The 19,792-nt window shown below is 50.0% G+C and overlaps 1 protein-coding gene across 1 annotated transcript in view; it reads left to right on the forward strand.

Annotated features, from left to right (window-relative positions):
- Positions 1-10,821: 10,821 nt before the first annotated feature.
- Positions 10,822-19,792, forward strand: part of SNED1 (sushi, nidogen and EGF like domains 1) — a 36,190-nt gene continuing 27,219 nt past the window's right edge. Inside the window, exons 1-4 of the mRNA XM_027875795.1 lie at positions 10,822-10,917; positions 12,190-12,477; positions 15,132-15,272; positions 17,281-17,443. Coding sequence (XP_027731596.1) covers positions 10,822-10,917; positions 12,190-12,477; positions 15,132-15,272; positions 17,281-17,443 — 688 coding nt within the window. The remainder of the gene's footprint in view (positions 10,918-12,189; positions 12,478-15,131; positions 15,273-17,280; positions 17,444-19,792) is intronic.

The following is a 19,792-nucleotide window of genomic DNA, read 5'->3' on the forward strand; positions in this document are numbered from 1 at the left end:
CTCACTCCATTTCATAGGATCCTCGATTAAGAGCAGGAGGAAAACTCAGAGCCTGTCTAGTCCAGCCCTCTCAATTTACAGAAGAGGAAACCAAGGCCCTATGAGGTTAAATTACTTGGCCAAGGCCACACAGGTAATAAGTGATGTACTGGGATAGACAGGTGTGGATAGGATGCAATCTGCACCATTGGAGGGTCCTACTTGTATCCAAGAGATCACAGAACCCCTGGAAGATCTGAGCAGGTGCTGTGTCTCCTCCATCACCACCCCCAAGGAGATATAAGCACCTAGAGGGCAGATACCGGCTTCATTTCTATCACCATTCCTGAGTGCCCAGCACAGATTCTGACACGGAGTAGGTGTTTACTAAATATCTGATTTCTTAAATTGAATTGTCTTTCATGGTTTCTGGTCCCTTTCAGATGTCACTGGACCACGTCTATCTGCTGGGGCTCCATTTGGGGTAGGGAAGAAGCCCCATTCAGGGCTCCATGTCCTCAGTGTGTAAGACAAGTACAGGGCAGGGTCAGGCTGACCCTTGCTCAGCAGGGACACTGGGGGCATCAGATCTGAGTTAGAGGAACTGAGGCCAGGAAATGGATGGGCTCAGCCCAACACCAAAGGATTGTGCATGCAGGAGTGCTGGCCTCCCAGGAAGCCTTCCTGAGACCAGGACAACTCCAAGTTCTCCATCCCTGGGCAGAGCCTTTGGGTTTTAAAGGCTCAGTTATAATAGCCCTGGGCCCTTGACAAGAATCCTTCCTTGGCGGTTAGCTGGCCTCCTTCCACCTTGATCTTCTTATCTCCACTTTACCTTGCATTCACATGGCTGCCAGCATGTCGGCTTCCCCATCCAGTGCTGAGCCCCTTTTGCCTTTACCTTTCTTTGTCTGCCCAGCACTTTGCACAGTTCCTAGCATGCAATAGGCACTTAATAATTGGACTTGGCTTGAGGAAACAAGTGAAACATGAAGTAAAAGATCCAGAACTAGAATGTGGGAAGAACCCTGGACGTGAGATCTGAGCCATGGGACTGAGTCTAGGCTCTGAGATGTCCAGGACAAGCCCTTTGCCTTCTCTGGGTTCCCATTCCCACATCTGCCAAATGAGGGATTGGGCCAGAAGACCTCTGGGGCCTCTCTCACCTCTAAATCTGGAAGCCTGTGATCCCTCAGGTCCTTTCAGCCCCTGCAATCTAAGGTCCTCCTGATGGTCTCCACAGACCGAGAATGGGAGTCTTGTGAGGGCAGGAATGAGCTCATGCTGTCTTTGGGTCTCTGGCACCTCAACCACTGTACTGCATGGTAGGCCCCTAATAGATGATGTCAGACCAAATATGGAAGGTTGTATTCGACTCTGAGCATCGCCTTTCAGGAAAGATGTTGACAAGTTGGAGAGTGCCCAGAGTGATCCCTTTAAGGAGCTGGGAATGTTTACCCTGAAGAAGAGAAAGTTCAAGGGTGGTCAGAAAGCTGTCTTCAAATATGTTCAGGGCTGTCACATGGAAGAGGGATTAGATTTGATGTCAGAAAATCTCCCTCACAATTAAAGCTGTCTCAAAGTGGAGTAGGCTATCTCAGGAGTAGGAGACAGGACATCTCAGGAGGAGGGAATGGGCTATCTCAGGAGGAGGAGCGGGCTATCTCAGGAGGAGGAGTGGGCTATCTCAGGAGGAGGGAATGGGCTATCTCAGGAGGAGGAGGGAATGGGCTATCTCAAGAGGAGGAGTGGGCTATCTCAGGAGGAGGAGCAGGCTATCTCAGGAGGAGGGGGTGGGCTATCTCAGGAGGAGGGAATGGGCTATCTCAGGAGGAGGAGTGGGCTATCTCAGGTGGAGAGGAAAAGCTATCTCAGGAGGAGGAGCAGGCTATCTCAGGTGGAGGGGGTGGGTTCCACCTCACCACAGGCCTCAAGAAAAAGTTGGATGACTATGTATCAGAGAAACACAGGTTGGACCAGATGGTCTCTGGGGCCCCTTCCAGCTCCTGGGTTCTCCGATTCCATGATTCCTAAGGTCTCTTCCAGCCCTCACAGCCTATAATCCTTTGATCTCCAAGGTCCCTTTCCCACTCTCTGACCGTAAGTCAGTCAGGCCAGCCTGATGTTCCTTGGCAGACCGGTACTCCCTCTACCCAAACTCCAGGATGGGGCTGGGGTCAAGATCCTCAGGAAGGTCCCACAACGACATGGTCTCACTTTCCTTGCTAACAGAATAAAATCATAGCTCTTGCATACCGAGCTAAAATGACTTCCCAAACCATGGTAATTGGGGGGCAGGCGGGGTGGGGGGAAGCTCAGGAAAGACTCATTCCTCACGCCCTGGCAGGACAGCCTCCTGGAGCCCAGCACATCCTGGGTTCTCATTAGAAAGACTAATGAGTCCCTGATTCCTCGGGTATGGCCACATGTCAGCTGGGAACCTCCCACCTTGTGTTTCAGACTCAGCATGGTAGCTGCTCAGCTCTTGGGAGGGGGCCATGCCTACCCCTCATTACGAAAGGGAACAAAGGGTAGGGTTTAGGTCTGGGACGCCAGTGGAGCCAGGCCACTTGCCGAGGACACAGATGGCCTGTGAGCGCCTGCTTTGGGTCTTAATGACCTGGCACATTGAGGAAGCCAGCACAGCTCATTAAGCCGGTGATGGGGCTTAGCAGACCAGTGGGTGGCCAGGCTGTACTGCCTGGGACCTGGGGGCTTGCGCTCAGTGTGAGAGAGTGTGAGCATAGAGAGAGATGTCAGGCAGGGACTTTGCTGGCATGACTAGAGGGCATGGCGGGGGGCAGCTGAGGTGGACAGCCGGGAGGAAATTGTGCTGATAGCTCCCTGGGACATGACGTAACCTGGTAAGGGCAGAGATTTCGTAGCCCACAGCGGGGGGCTGGGAAGGAAGTCCTTCCATGTGCACGCCCTGCTGTGCCTTCCCCTCTGGGACCGCCTTCCATGGACTCTTTATCTGTGTGTGGGATCCATGCAGTTACTGGCATGGGGTATCTCGAATTAGAGCATCACCTCCTTGAGGGCAGGCACTGGTTTTTGCCCTTTTTGTATGTCCAACACAGTGCCTGACATACCGTAAGCACTTAATAAATACATGTTGACCAACAGTTGCCCCAGCCCACCTCCAGGCCTATGGAGAAGCAGTACGTATGTCACAGGGGAAAGGCTACTGGCCTCAGAGACAGGACAGCTGGGCTTTGTCAAATAAAACCAACTATGATGATGATAACATTTATGTAGCACCTACCATGTGCCAGGCACTGTACTAAGCGCTTTACAAATGCTATTTCATCCTCACAACAACCCTGGGAGGTAAGTGCTGCTATTGTCCCCATTTTACAGATGAGGAAAATGAGGCGGACAGACTTCCCAGGGTCACACAGCTAGTAAGTGTCTGAAGCTGGATTTGAATTCAGGTCTTCCTGGCTCCAGGCCCAGCGCTCTGTGTACTGTGCCGACCCCCCTCCCATCCCTTCTGATTGTATGTGGACCTTAGGCAAGTCACTGACCTCCCCAGAACTCTTCAGTCCTAATTCATCTGTAAGATAGGAGGCTTAGACTTAGTGCTATCAATAATAAATCATCAAATATTTATTTAACGCCTATGCTGTGCCACGCACTGGGATACAAAGACAAAAGGCAAGATGGTCCACGAGCAGAAAAAGCAAACACAGGGTGTACATCAGATAAAATAAGGGGGTGGGGGCATAACCACTGAGGGAGTCGGAGGTCCAGGAGCTTGATCCTGCAGGGAGAACGTGGTGGCAGAACAGACACCCTAGGGAAAGACTCAGAGGCAAGAAGCCGAGGCCCTTTACGAGGAAGAGCAGGAAGCCCCCTTGATCCCCATGTGTTGAAGTCAGTCCTCCACAGAAACAAGGTTGGGGTCTTAGAGGCTGGCGTCAGAGCACAGAGATGTTCCCCTTGTGTCCTGGGGGCAGGAGGGAGCTGCTGAAGCTTCCAGAGCAGGGGAGTTCCTGCCAACGCCAGCGTTCAGCACAGCCTTGGGAGACGTAGTCTCAACACACAGTCCTTATCATCAAAGTGGGTGATGGGAAGGGAGGTCTTCCTAGCTAGAAGGAGGAAACACAGGAATTGGGGTGCCCTTGGGTGCAGCCTCCAGGAAGGCTCCCTCACTGATCAGAGCCTATGGAATGGTGTGGAGGGTCAGGAGGCGTGGCCCCCCACCCAAACCTTCATGGGAGGGCTCAGCAAAGACGGCATGACCATTTCTGGTCAAGTACAGATGAAGATGATGAGGCCTCTGCAGTCCTTCTTACCCTAGACAGTCTGTGATTTGGTGCCCTGTGCCAGCTGGTGGCACAGGAGTTAGAGCTCTGGGCCTGGAGTCAGGGAGGCCTGAGTTCAAATCCAGCCTCAGATACTTACCAGCTGTTTGACCTTAGGCAAGTCATATAACCGCTGTTTGCCTCAGTTTCCTCAACTGTAAAATGAGGGTAATCACCCAGGGCTGTCATGAAGACAGACAGATGAAATTAGTAAAGTGCTTTGCAAACCTTCAAGAGCTATACAAATACCAGCTATTATTATTACTACTACTACTACTACTACTACTACTACTACTGCTACTGATATAATCTCAGTCGGCACTTACACTACCCATATCTGAAACCAAAGCATAGAAGTGTACCTGCTTAAATTCACCAGCAATGATCCTACAGACCTGGTCAGACTCCTGCTGAAAGGGACCCCAGTCGTGTGTTCATTCGGTCGTCTCTATTTATCCTCCGAGCTTCTCTTAATACTCAAGCTCATTTCGAGTTCCTTAGGATAGAGGCTCTGACACAGAAGTCGGTCTCTCTAGTTTCCCCCAGACCACCTCCCAGTTTTCCAGATCTTCCCCAAAAGGGAATTCTTTCCCAAAGTAACTTAGGGTGGGTTTATCTAACGCCACCGAGTTACTGATCTCAGTGCATTCCACAGATCCACTTTTCTATTTTTAGACAGTGCCAAATAGTTTCGGTGATTACTAAATAACAATAGAGTTTGAAATCTGGTAATGCTAAGCTCCCTTTATGCTCACTTTTTTCACTATGTGCCTTGAGAACTCTGTTCTTTTTTCCCCCGAGGCAATGAGGGTTAAGTGACTTGTCCAGGGTCACACAGCTAGTGTCTGAGGTCTGATTTGAACTCAGGTTCTCATGTGACTCCAGGGCCAGTGCTCCATTCACTTCGCCACCTAGCTACCCCGACTTTGTTCTTTCAAATGAATTGTGATTTTTAGTCTAGCTCTATCCAATGACAAGTGATTGGCATAACACTAAATCTGTAAATTAATTTAGGCACTACTATCATTTATCCTACTGGAGCTGCCCAGCCATGAGCACTCTCTATCCCTCCAGTCGTTGCCTGACACATAAAACGTGCTTAACGAGGACCTGTTGACTGACTGGCCATTTCTGAAACTCTCACAACACAGGTAGAAATACCCATACATGTTTCTATGTTTCCTTTTCTCCCCGCTCACCTTCCTGGGAAGGGAGTATCCACATAACCGTAAGCTCACACTCATTTCTGCAGATGCTCCTGCTCTCTGTCCAGTTCTTCAGGCTCACCACCTCAGAGGCTTACCCTCCATGTCGAGCAGTTGCCAAGACCTGTCCATGATATCTTTTGTCTCCATCCTCTCTCTCATTCTTATCTGGTTTTCTCCTGTCTCTGTGCCTTCATCCATGCAGTGCCCTGTGCCCCATCTATTGATGTCCCTTCCTTTATTCCAGAGCCACCGCAGGAGCTAGCCCCTCCATGCTGCGTGCCCACCAAGTGAAAGTGGCCTCCCCCACCTCGAATCTTTGCCCCATCTGTCTCTCCCTGACTATCACGGGTGTTTTCACTCTTCTCCACCCCATTACATTTCTGAGATAAGGTCTGTTTCTCATCCACTGCTGTTTTCCCAGAACCTTTCCTGCTTAACATACATCTGTTGAACTGAACTGTTGAATCAAAATGATGCATCCCCCATGTGTCCAGCCCCTTTAGTCCTCCTCACATTTTCTGCTCTCAATGGCACCTGAAAGTCCATTCCTATTGACTGGAGGGACAGATGGATTTCCACCATTTTTAATTTATGCTTCAAAAAACAATTTAAATGTATGTGATCAGAGGGTGTAGAGTGTGTGTGGCTGTCCTTTAGTGAAGAACTCAGCCTGGAGAAGCCTGCAGGGGCTGACACTGGGTGCGGACAGAGTGCCCAGCTCTACCCTGGTGCTCCCACAGGCTCCCCCAGCTCCCGGGCCTTTGTGAATGGCAGGGTGGAAGAAGCCATGACGGCTCGCTCTCATCTCCCGGCCCAGGAAACCCAGTTTAAAATGAAGCAAAGCCTGACGAGGCGACACTTGGATTCATCCTAATTTAGCTGAGCGGTCCAGCCCTGGGGCTAAATTTTGGTCTGCTGCCATGATTCTTTATCCCTGAAAACCATTCCACTCTGTTCAAAGGTTTGGCCTTTGAGGACCTTCTTCCCCTGACTCCTCTCCAGTCTTGCTGGACTCATCGCTCTCCTTCCTGCCCTCTGAGGTCCAGCCGAACTGGCCTTCTTACTGCCCCACCACCCCATAACATGCCATCTCTTCCCTCTGAGCCTTTGCTTAGGCCTAGAGCACATGCCTGAGTCCACACCCTCCTCCCCTCTGTCCCTCAGAATCCCTCACATCCTCCAAAGCCCATCTCTAGGGCCCCCTTCCCATGACTCCCTCACCGATCCCCTCTGTGGCTAGTCCATCCCAATATTACCTTGTATTTGCGTATTTATTCTGTATAGGTTTGTGCATCATTCCATTTGGGCTCAGGATAACCTCTAATAGACTGCAGACTCCCTGAGGGCAGGACCATTTTTTTTTTCAGTGAGGTAATCAGGGTTAAGTGACTTGCCCACGGTCACACAGCTAGTAAGTGTCAAGTGTCTGAGGCCAGATTTGAACTCAGATCCTCCTGACTCCAAGGCTGGAGCTCTATCTACTGTGCTACCTAGCTGCCCCTGGGCAGGACCATCCTCATTTTTGTCTGTATTCCCAGGGCTTTTCATAGTAGCACTGGCACACACAGTGCAGGGGGCCACAAATGTTGCTGGGTGGCTGATACAGCCCAAAATAAAAATCACAATGCCCTCACACACCTAAAAGCCCTTTTCTTGTCATTTATACCTTCAGCCTGCCCACTTGCTCAGTTACAGACACATGTTCAGCAGCCTCCCTCCTTCATGATGTACGTCCAGTCTCGTGTCCCATGGAGGTCTCTTTTGTGGCTGCCTCCAGGAGTGGAGGTGGGCCGGGGAGCAAGGTTTACTGACGGGGTCTCCACGTGGCTCTCAATCAGCACACAAAGGAGGAATATGAGTGCCAAGCAGCCGAGAAGAACAGAGTTCCCCAGCCCTTGGTGTAGAGAAGCAGACAGGCAAGGGAGCACAAGATCCGAGCAGACCAAACTCAAAGGCATCAAACTACCCAGAAGGGACCGATCAGAGAGTGGATGCATGGCCCCTGTGGATGGGGGCCATGGGGACAGCCTCCCAGGTTCAACTCAGATGGACAGGTCCCTGCCAAAGGTCTGTGAGGGTCGTAACGGTCATGCTGAGGACCGACTTCAGCCTCGTCCAGCTTTGGGGCAGTCATAGGACCCTAGGGCTCATCTGGGCACCCCCTCATTTTACAGATGAGGAAACTAAGACCCAGAGGGAGGAAGAGACTTACTTGTCCAGGGTCTCACAGGCAGTACACAGTGGAGCGGAATTCAAACCCAGGTCTTTTGACTCTCCCCCTTTCAGGCTCTATTACACAGCTCTTCTGCTGGTCACCACAGTTACACAAAGCAGAGGGGCTGGGCTCACCTAACACCTATGAAAACACGTAGTACACGTCTCTCTGAATTGGGTGTCGGGATAGGAGACAAGAGAAAGCCAAAGGGTCAGAAGAGCCTGCCTTGGCCCCCCAAGAGGGAGGAAGGGCCATCCCCTAATCTCTCACGGCACGTCCATTCCATCTTGTTTCACTGTTCGTCGTGCACCTTTCCCAACAGAATGGAAAGTCCTTGAGGACAGGGACTGGTTCATGATCACCACTGTTTGTCTCCCCACTGCCGAGCAGTCACCAGGTGCCTAATAAATGCCTCCTCTTCACCTGTCATCTCACTGCCAACTGTATACTTGAGGTCAGGAGCCACGGCTTAGTCTTCTCTGTATCTCCCACAACGCGGAGCACAGAGCTCATGGTTCAGGTGAACTGGATTAAACTTGAGTTGATTTGAAAGCAATTGGAAGGGCTGTGAGTGGAAGGGGGCACTAGCCCTGGTGAACTGGACTCCTGATGGAGCTTCCAAAATAGGAATGGAAAGCCTTGGGAGGGGGAGGGAAGACACGTTAGAGACGCTTCTCCAGGTGTGGATCACACCAGAGAGGCACTGAGACACGTCAACTCGAATGGTCTAACAGCAATAACAATGGGTTTACAGGCCCTTTGCCCATATTAGCTCATATTACCCTCCTGGTAGCCAGAGCTGTTATTATCCCCCATTTTACAGGTGAGGAAACTGAGGCAGAGAGCAATGAAGTGACTTGCCCAGGCTCATATAGCTAGCGTCTGAGGTCAAATTTGAACTCCCATCTCCTGACTCCAGGTCCTAAGTTCTGTGCCCTGTGGCGCCCCCTGGCTGTCAGAAGTTGGCAAAAGGCAAAACTAGGCTGCATAGAAAGAAAAGCATCCTAACAATTATAGCAGTCCTGAAGTAGAACGAGAGGCAGTGGCCAGTTTCTGCTCAGCAGAGGTCCTGAGGTAAAGGCTGGATGACCACTTCAGGGTGGAGTGGAGTATCCCGATGGCTTGGGAGGCCATCACCAGCTTTGAGATTCTGAGATACTATCACTTTGAGAAAGGGACATTCCTAGAGAAGAGAAGGTCTTTGGAACAAGCTTAGGGCATCCGACCCCAGCATTCCCAACCCCAGGGACCCCCTCTCACTCTGAAGATGCCAGGGACCAGCAGACCTAGGGACAGGCCCCAAGCATCACATTTGACTGAAAGGGGAAAAAACAACTTCTTTTGTCCCTTCAGTAGAAAAACTTGGCTATTTAAAGCAAAGAAGTAAGACCAGGCTTCCGCTGGCACACCTACGTCTCCTCCCAGGTGAGGAGGGAGCTGGCCTCAGTGAGCTGGGCACTGTTTGCTTAAGCCTCTGCAGCTCAGCTCTCGCCTTCTCAGCTGTTTCTCTTTCCTTGGGCCCATCTCTGGCAGGAGAACAGGCCTGGTCTGTTCCACCTTCCTCCCTAGACCCCCCAGCAGGCTACCATTCTCGAGCCCACACCTTGTTCCCTACAAAAATGAGGCAGACATTGACACAGGAACAGACTAGGAGGGGACCAGCTTCCGAGGATGGGGATAGGGATGGGGATGAGGCAGAAGAGCAGAGATGCAGGGAGGGGAGAGTGGGAAGGAAAGGGCCTCCTCCCACACCTAAGAAAGCATGTCCACACTTCAAGGGCCAGGAAGGAAAAACTCTTAAATATTTATGAGAAGGGAAGAATCCTTCAGTATAATCTCAAGGGACTCAGCATAGGTACCAGAGCAGGTTCTGCCCTTGCCATCTGTGCATCAATGAAGGAAACCCACAGTATGCAACGAGCCGAGGAGGAAGGGAGCACTGGAGAGCTTATGAAGGGTGGGGATTGTGTCCTGATCTTGGCACCTTCCTGTGTTGCCCATCGTTTGGGCAGATCTCCAGGCAACCTTTTCCTGGAAGAAGCCTGGAGACTGTGGCGGGGAAGGGGAGGAGCTGAACGGATAAAGACACCCCCACCAGACATCTGATTGGCATTCCAGACTGCTTCTCCTCCTGGCTCAGCCCACGCCTCTCACCCTTCCCTCTTTCCGTGAGTGCACAACGTCAGAGTGGTCCTTGGCTCTTCCTCCTCTCCCACCCCAGGCATCCAAGCAGCTGCTACGTCGCCATGATTCTAACTCCAGACCATCTCTTCAGGCCACCACCCCACCCCACCACTTACCTGGCCACCAGCCTGGTTAAGACCCTCATTACCTCTCGCCTGGACTAGTTTAATAACCCGCTCATTGGTCTTCAGGACTCCAATCTCTTCTATTCTCCAAATTTCTGTCAAACTGATTTTCCTGAAGTGCAGGTCTGACCAGCCACCCCCTACAAAATAAGCTCTAGGGCCAAATATAAAAACCTTTGTCTGGCCTTTAAAGCCCCTTCCAGTCTTCGTACATTTTACCATCCTCCACGTCCTCCAGGATCTGGCAGCCCTGGCCCTCTTGCTGATGCCCTCCTGAGGCTCCAGCTCCCAGCTCTGCCCCAGGGCCTGGACACCTTTCCCAATTCCTCGCTCTGTTATCTCCCCTCTGACACCTCCTCCCATTTACACTGTATGTATCTTGTATGTATGTAACTGTTACCATGTTGTTTCCTCCACGAAAACAGGCTCTCTCTGAGGTCAGGAACCATCATTTTGCCTTTCTCTGTATGCTCAATACTCAGCACACTGCCTGGCACAAAGGCACCCACTGTGAAAGGACCTACGTGCCAAAGAGAGTAGATTATATTTGATCCTGGAGCTAGGAGAGTCACTAAAGTCCATCAGATGGGGGAGGGAGGTGACACGGTCACACCCGTGCTTTAGGAAGACCACTTGGCAGCTTAATGGGGGATGGATCAGAATCAGGAAAAGAGTTGACTCTGGGAATCTAACTAGGAGGTTGTTACCATAGGTCAGGCTAGAGATGATGAGGGCCTGAACTAGAGTGACTGTTGTGTGAGCAGAGACAAGGGGTCAGATGCAAGAGATGCTGTAGAGCGAGGATGGCTTGGGTATGCAGGTGGAGGAGGAATGAGGAGGCCACCTCGGTGACTGAAGGGTGGTGGTGCCCCCGACAGTCAGTGGGAAGTTTGGAAGGAGTGAGGGCTTGGGAGACAATGAGTTCTGGTGTGGACGTGTTGAAGATGTTTCCAGGACCTCCAGCTTGGAATATCTGCCTATGAGCAGGTTGTGATATGGGAACAGTCATGTGCACAGAGATGATCATGAAACCAATGGCAGCTGGTGAGATCAGAGAGCAGACAGACTAGAGGGTCCTAGAGGACAGCCCCAGTGGGTCTGAGGTGGATAATGAACCAGCCTAAGTTGAGAAGGAACAGGCAGTCACCCAAGTAGGAGGAGGGAAAGCTCTGCCATGACAGAGAAGAGGAGAGGGGACCCAGGAAGGGTAGCCAACAGTCAGATGCTGCAGAGAGGTCTAGAAGGATGCAGATCAGGGAAGCCCATCAGATTTGGCCATTAAGAAATCATGAGTAACTTTGGAAGAGCAGTTTTAGTTCAGTGATGAGGTTGGGGACTTTAGAGGAGAGCAAGGGAAAGTGGGGGTACTTAGTATAAATGGCTTTTTCAAGGAGGGTGGCTAAAAAGATGAGGAGAGGTCTAAGATGACAGTTACCTAAAATGGTAGGACCTAGTAAGGATTTTTTAAGAATAGGGGAGACTTGGCTGTGTTTGTAGACTCAGCAGATAGAGATAGACTGAAAAGAGAGATAGAGACAGAGAGAGAGAGAGAGACAGAGACACAGGGAAAGACGGAGAAGGAGAGAGAGGAACAGGAAAAGGAAAGACAGAAAGAAAGAAGATAGCAGGGGCGAGCTGCTGGAGAAGAAAACAGGGTACGGGATCGAGTGTGCACGTATAGGGATTTACCCTGGCAATAAGAAAGACATCAGAGCCTGGGACTAAAGAGGAGAGAATGGAGAAGGATGTCAGGAGGGTAGTAGATGAGAAAAGGAGCTTGTTGTCAGCAGCCTCAATTTCTGCAATCAAGTATGAGACAAAGTTCTGAGCTATGATGGTGGGGGAGGTTTGAGGAGACACTATGGTGAGTGGCACAGAATGCTAATTAGGGAGCAGTACAAGTACTGTGTCACTGCAGAGGGCCCAGATGATGTTGGGTAACCCCTTCCTAGCTGCCTTGTGAAGTCCCGCTCTCTGCATCTCCAGAAGTTACTTTCTAAAGTCGACAGCCACCCATATTGGTGAATGACTGCGTTCGTTGACCACTAAGGTCCTTTCCGCCTCTGAGACTCAGTTTCTAGGACTAGAGATTGATGGAAGAGCGTTCCCTGGTTGTAGTCGCTCCCCATGCCTGGTCACACTTTTTGCTTTTGTTTCCTCTTCTCAAACAGGTGAACAACAATGGAATCATCTCCTTCCTAAAAGAAGTCTCCCAATTCACACCGGTAGCCTTCCCCATCTCTAAAGACCGCTGTGTGGTAGCTGCTTTCTGGGCTGATGTGGATAACCGCAGGGCTGGAGAGGTCTATTACCGGGAGAGTAAGGAGCAGGCCACCCTGCAGAGAGCCACGGAGGACATCTGGAGATACTTCCCAGAGCTTCCCGACTTCTCAGCAAAGTGGGTTTTTGTGGCCACCTGGCACCAGGTGACCTTTTTCGGAGGGAGCTCATTTTCTCCGGTAAGTTCAGCCGTTGGTGAGAGATGGAAGGAAAGAAGTCTAACTAGGTTTTCTAACCAAATGTAATCCCTGGCTGTGGGCCTCATGCGGCCGGCCCTCTCTCCCCTTACTTTTCTCTGCTTTCAAGTTCTATGGCGTCACTAGAGCCTAATACGGCCACACCCAGAACCACTTTGGATCTGCTCCTCTGGGGATCCCCTCTGACTGAAAGATCTCATTGCATTATTCTTCTCTCTCCTAGCCCAACAGGCCAGGCAAAGGACCATCTTGGTACTAGTTCTAGAGGATACCTATCTAGCAGGAGCTCAACCTCTCTGGGCAACTAAAAACTATCCTCACAAACTAGATTAGAATAATTTTGGGGGGAAGGCACACACAGTCTTAAATACCCTGAGCCCGTCTGCTCAAATGTAAGTCTCATCCTGTGTGGCATGGAAGCCAGTCTGTCTCATTTCCTTCAGCTTGGGGGCTCAAGAATGTCCATGGCCAAAGTCCCTCCATTTCTCGGGAGGTCCAATTCCTCTCTCCTGTTAGGTCCCCAGAAACAAACCTGGAAGTAAGGAGGTGGGTAGTAGGTGCTTCTGAAGAGGCACAGGAGAGCTGTCCTCAAGCCTAAGGAGGGCCGTCATAGAGAAGGAGAGCAGAGACAGGGGCAATGGAAGGGGATGCCACCAAGAGACTAGTTTGGGTCTGGTGGCAGGAACAACTCCCCAGAGATGGGCTGCCTCAGAGGGGAGAAGATTCCCCTCACTGAAGAGCAATGAGCCCCCATGAGGGGTGCTGCAGAGATGATTCTTGTTCAAGCACCGGTTGGACAAGACACGTCTAAGGAAGGCTCATGAATTTTATTCAGGACGATAGGAGAGGCCCTTGTTCAGAACCTACTGACTCAAATCAGTGACTTTTAGATAATGTTCTTCCCAATGAATAACACCCCGAAGGAGAATGTTTGAAGGCACAAGGAGGCTTGCTAGAAGCTGGCACACACACACCAACAATGGCCAGCAGGGACAGTTTGACAGTGAAGAGATATAACAACTATACAAAGTAGATTCAAGAATAATAAAAGCACAACTGGGGCCACTTACAGAAGGTGGCATCCACTCCCACCACTGGGACAGGGCAAAGAGCCTCATCAACTGTGGTCCCACCCGAGCCCCAAGAGTTTGGCAGGGATTGGTGTCCATCATGAAGTCCCTGAGTCTTTCAGAAAAGGCTAAATTCTGTTCAGGATGCTCTCTTTAAGAAGGCGTGTGGTATGTGATGTGTTTTAGAAAGAATTCTATCAAAAATGTCTTTGGTTATCTAGAAAATTCATGCATAGAACACATAATTCCCCAATGATGTCAAATAAATGAAATATTACTGTGATATATTTAAGGATCTTCAGATCAACAGATTCTATCTATGTTTGCACTTGTCTTCTTAACCTAGTGGTTTGTTCATTAACTTTGTCATTCAGATTAGGAGCGATTTAGACTTCAAACACATTTTTAAAATTATCCTGAGGGGAAAAAACACATGCACAACCTATCACTTTTCTGGGATAAATAGTGTTTTGATGAGCTAACACCTCTTAATGAAGGTAGCAGCTTCCAGGGAGAGAGGCACCATTGACTGATTTGCTGATTGTAACCAGAATTTTTACCTTTTGCCACATACTTTCTCCAAATCTATTACATGACAATCTCATAAGTCTCTCTCTCCAGAGACACCGAGCTAGATATGTGAAAACCACCTATCTGGCCTAGAGTTTCCACCACGGCAGCACACCTCTCCTACACACCCTGCCCCCCTCTATCTCCCCTGGCCCAACTCTATTCCTTCCTGGACTCTAAAATGGTTCAAATGAATGGGACATCTGCATGGGCAGAAATCTGGTATTTGAGGTTCACCCCTGTGACAAGCCACCACAGTCCCTAATGCACTTTCCATTACAATGAGATATGGATCTGAAGGCTCTCCCCACTGACCCTCTGTAGGCTAATGGCATAGTCCAGTTTCACCACCAGCCAAATCATCATTATGGAACTGCAATGTCCCCACACCCTCCCCTTGTCCTCCCCTCTCCTCCTGACCTACTCCCCCACCTCTCCCCTGTCCTCCCCCAGTTCCTTCTCATTGTTCCCTACACCCCCATCGTTTTCCTTTTCCCTTCCTGGTGTCAGAGAGTTGAGGTTCAAATCCTGTCTCCGATGCTCATTTCCTGTGTCACATTGGGTAAGTAAGAAACTTTCTGGCCATCAGTTTCCTCATGTGTAAAGTCAGCTGGATTCACCATTGCCTGGCTGTGTGATCTTAGGAAAGGCACTTACTCTGTGCAGACCTCAGTTTCCTCATCTATAAAGGGAGTTTGCACTAGATGTCTTCTGAGGTGCATTCTAGCTTTAACTTTCTAGGATCTATATTCTAGTTTTGGTCCCAACTCTAACATTCCCTGTTCTTTGTCCCAAAGGACCTCCCAGCTCTGACATTCAGCATTTTATGTTTGAAGGTCCCTCCCAGTTCTATCATTCCATGCTCTGTGTTCTAAGGTCCTTCCCAGCTCTGACATTCAGTGTTCTATGTTCTAAGGGCACTTCCTGCTCTGACATTCCACATTCTCTGTTCCTCGTGGCTTTGACATTCAATCTTCTGTGATTCTTTTCCTGTAGGTAAACACCTTCCAGATTGTCCTCATCACAGATGGCAAGCTGTCTTTTACCATATTCAACTATGAGTCCATCCTGTGGACCACAGGCATGCACGCCAGCAGTGGGGGCGACTTGGCAGGCCTGGGAGGCATTGCCGCACAGGTAGGATCAATGGGCACACAGGAAGCACATTCCCGGAAACCTGTCATTTTTTTTTTAATGCTGTTAGCGTGTTTCTCCAGAGATGTGTGAAGAGCCTGGTTCCCCCCCCCCTTGGTGCTGTGAGGTTTGGCCAGGGTGCATTCTTTACATTGGCCGGTGCACTTCCTTGCTCACCTCCCTGCCAGCCTGGCTCCCACCCCCAGCCCCAGCCTTGACATTCAAGAGCAGCGACCTCCCAGACTAGAAAGGCTCCCTCCTGTTTTCATTTAATCCCTTTCTTCTTTCTTAATGGTGCCCAGAAGGATGTGAGCGTTTGCCACCAGCTGAGCTGTTCCTGGCACTCTGCCCAGGCCATTTCGAGAGCCTCCAGCAAGCAGGAAATCACAAATCACAGGTGTAAGGAAGCGGGTGCCTGGTGAGATTCCACACTCCCAAAAGGCTGATATCAAGGCTTGTCCATAGAGTCCAGGCTCAGGCCCTGCCTGGATGCCCGCAGAATGATGTGTGGTTACAGAAGGTTTCACTGGAGGGGCGCCACAGCCAGGGGGCCTCCTCTCCCTCCTTCCCCACAGGCAGCTCTAGAGCCAGGCACATCCCGAATGGCCACTCGCTGCCAGGTCACTTACCTCTCTGGGCCAAGGTTTCCTCATCTGGAAGGAGAGGCTCAGAATGGATGGGTTCTGAGGTCCTTTCCAGATCTGTCATCCCATGATGCCATGAAGAGTATCAGACACTGAGCCAGAGAGACCATTCCAAGCACAGCAGGCTGTCAAAACAAAGCATTTCAGGTCGGCCCCACAGATGAATCCACCTGTAAAACAAGGCCCTGGATTAGGAGAATATTTGTCTTTTCCCAAGTGCTTTCACATGCACCCGTCTGGATCAGCTGTCCCACACCACGAGGAGAGCACAGACAGACCGAACACCAGAACCAACGATCCTGGTTTCCATCTCTGTACAAATGGTTGCCCACACTGGTCACTTGTGGTACATATTAAACTTATGCTAATCTACCAAGAAGTATAGAGCTTCTGCTCCACATTGGGCCCTATGAAAGGTACAGAAGTGTGAGCCACTGTCCCTGCCTGAAAAGCTAAAATGTGTGCCCCTGACAAGGAAACTTATAATCCAAGGCAGTAGAGAAATACCCAATGTCTCATATAGGGGAGAAGGGCTTTAGGAGTCCCAAAGGGAGAAGTTTAGAATAATCATGGAATGGCAGCAAAGTGGGACAGAGGGCTAGTCAATGATCCTCTCTGAGCCTCACTTTCCTTGTCTATAAAATGGGGAGAATTACAGCACCTACCTCACAGGGTTGGTGTAAGGAGTAAATGAGATAACATATATAAAGCTTTTTGCAAACCTTAAAGCACTATATAATTGCTGGCTATTATTATTATCACCATGGAAACTTTCATGGAGGAAGTAGATTTTCAGCTGGACTTTGAAGGATGGATTGAAACTGGATGAGTGGGAAGAACAGGAAAGGGATTCTGGACATCTGGGCCAACATGAACAGAGATGTGGATGTGCCAGCTGGGGGAGAGGGAGAGGAAGGAAAGATGGATTTACTGACTCACTGGCAAGAGGAGGGAGTTCAAGCTGGGCAACAGGGAGAGATAAGCCTGGCACCACCAGATGAAGGATTAAGCTTGGTCTTCTGGGCAATGGGAATCCCAACGGCCCAGCCCTGAGCTAAGCAGAATCTCCTCTGCTTAGGAGGGAGTCATTGGAATAAGCCCCTGCCTTCAAAAGAGCCTAGATTTAAAGTTGGAAGAGACCTTAGAGGTCACTGAGTCTAATCCCTCTGTTTTGCAGATGAGGAAACTGAAGCAGAGAAAGGCTGTCACACAGTTAGAATGTGAGAGGATTCCAACCCAGGTCTTCCCGACTCCTAGTCCAATGCTCTCCCACAATGCCAGGCGGCCACGCTCCCCAGTTCATTTCAACAACCCAGCCTCTGTTCTTCTGTGCCTGGAATTCTGACTCGCTGATCTTGTCTTCCCAGGCAGGGTTCAATGCTGGCGATGGGAAACGTTACTTCAACATCCCTGGCTCCCGCACCGATGACATCGTCGACGTGGAGATGACGACAAATGTGGGTATCCCCGGGCGATGGGTGTTCAGAATCGATGATGCCCAGGTGCAAGTGGGGGGCTGCAGCAACACAAGTAAGAGGACAGTCACCAGGCGTCTTCCCTTTGGGGCGGGGAGGTGGGAGGGCAGCAAGGTGCCTGGGTTTCCTCTTTTTGTCCCTGTTTTGTTCCAGTGCTCATTTTGTCACATCTAGAGGTGGGGTCCTCCTGAGGGGAGGATCAGAGAAAGGCTGTGCTCAGGAGGGAACGAGTCCATTAAAGTCATCAGCCCTGATCAAGGTCGTGTGCCTGATGGACTTACGATGGATGGAAGAAAGGAAGAAAGGGTTGGAAGGAAGGAGGGAGTGAAGGAAGGAAAGAAATAGAGAAAGAGAGAGAGAGAGAAAGAAAGAAAAAGAAAGAAAGAAAAGGAAAGAAGGAAAAAAGAAGAGTTTGCCTGACATTTGGGGCTACATCAAGAGAAGGGTCAAATTGAGGGAAGAAAAGACTTTATTGTGCACTGATTAGATCAATCAAAATCTGATGTAAGGAAAAGCCATTGATGTAAGGAAAAAATGGCCTGGTAAAAAACTCTAGACTAAAAAACTAGAATCTGGTCTTCAGTTTACTCATTAATGAAACAGAAGATGGCTGAAGTTCCTTGATTTTTAGAGCCAGAAGGATCTGGGTTCAGATCTTGGCCTTGCCACTTATACACGTGTGACCTCAGGCAAGTCACTCTATCTCGAGGCCTCAATTTCCTCACCTACAAAATGAGGGTTTGGACAAAATGACCACTGAGCTCTAGCTCTAAATCCATGAGTCACAATTTTTAAAATTCTGTGAATTGCTGAGTCTTAGAATACCACAAGGAAGGAGATGCCACGCTGGGAGCTCCTGCAGGGTCATGGCAGCATGCACCTGTCTAGCATGAGCAAAGTGAGCCCAGACGGGTCGCAGTCTATTGACACCTGTGTTAAGCCGGTCCACATGACAAGAAGGTTTGAGAGACTGACTTGACTGAGCACCCCACATACATACACACCCCAAATAGAAATATCTCAAGGTATAATCATGGAAGTATTTGAGGATGGCTTTAGGAGGATTCTCCTAAACTGAATAAGGCACCAGAGGAAAGCAGGTAAATAAGAGTGAGAGAAGTCTGAGGCCAGACCCAAGGAGAACAAAGGCATCTTCTCTCCAAGGCCCATCAGGAAAAGTGCAATGAGGAGGCAGGAAGCTCCCTGTCACCAGAGGCCTCCAAGCCGAGGTCCCACCAAGTCTGTGAATGAAGGGTGGGCAGAGGAGTGGATGGTGAGGCAGGAGGAAGAGAAGAGGTGGCCAAGGTGAAGACCAGGAAAGAATAAAAAGAGATGTATGGGACAAGACACCAAGGGGCAGGAAAGGTGGAAAAGGGACTACCTCATCAAAACCTCCTCTCCTTCAAACCACCACCAAGAGGAAAAATTCTTCAAGCTGGCAAGGCAGGGGAGAAGACAGTGCTGGGAGAAGAAGGAAGAGAATGACACGGACACAACAAGGAGAGTTGACAGTATCTGTCATAGCTAAGGAATGATCGCTCTCCAAGCACCTACTCTGGAAAAGATGAACAGCGTCTGCTGTCCACCCTCAGTGGGCACTTCATTCCTTCATGACCAACAAAAACAAAAAGCAGCAAGTTTATCAGTGCCAAAGCCAGTCTGCTGACGACCCTATGAAGGAGTGAATGAGGACACCGTGTCTTGTGGCTCTGGGCCCCTGAGCCGAGGGCTCCCTTCCGGATGGAGCAGCGTGAGATGAACAGGCATTTATCCTAAGGCTCAGGGCTTCTCTAGCTTTATTTATTTGAGCTTAATTAGTTCATTAATTTAGTCGTGAGACTGTCTTGTTTGTACAACAGCCAAAGAGTCTGCAAGCAGAGCGATGTAAAAGAAGAAAGAAGTAGAACGTAGCCAGGAGAGTGGGGGGCCAGGGACCACGCCACAAGAGGGGTGGGTGAAGGACAGGGGGTGGGAGGGGAGGTGGGGCATTTAGCTAGGAGAAGACAAGATTTGGGGGAGGGGAGAGAGGGACATGAGGGCCTGTCCCATGGAACAGGGATTAGACTTATTCTTCTTGGGCCAAACTAGGAGCTTGGGGAGAAGTTGCAAAGAGACAAATTTAGACTTGATGAAAGGAAAAACCCCTAAAAAATCATTACTCCAAAGGAGAATGGGGCTGCCTGGGGAGCTCCCAGGTCCACTCACTGGAGGACTTCACACAGGGACGGAGGACTATTTGTCCGGCATGAGGCAAAGGGGCTTCTTGGACTTGGTTCCAGTGACTCCATGTCACCCCAGGGTGAAATACGGACTCCTGTGTTTGGCATTTGTAGCCCATCAAAATCTGACTGCGGCCATCCTACCAGGTTGATTTCATGTTACACACACACACACACACACACAC

This window comes from Vombatus ursinus, unplaced genomic scaffold (assembly GCF_900497805.2).
Source record: "Vombatus ursinus unplaced genomic scaffold, bare-nosed wombat genome assembly UNPS02014810.1, whole genome shotgun sequence".
Classification (NCBI taxonomy): domain Eukaryota; kingdom Metazoa; phylum Chordata; class Mammalia; order Diprotodontia; family Vombatidae; genus Vombatus; species Vombatus ursinus.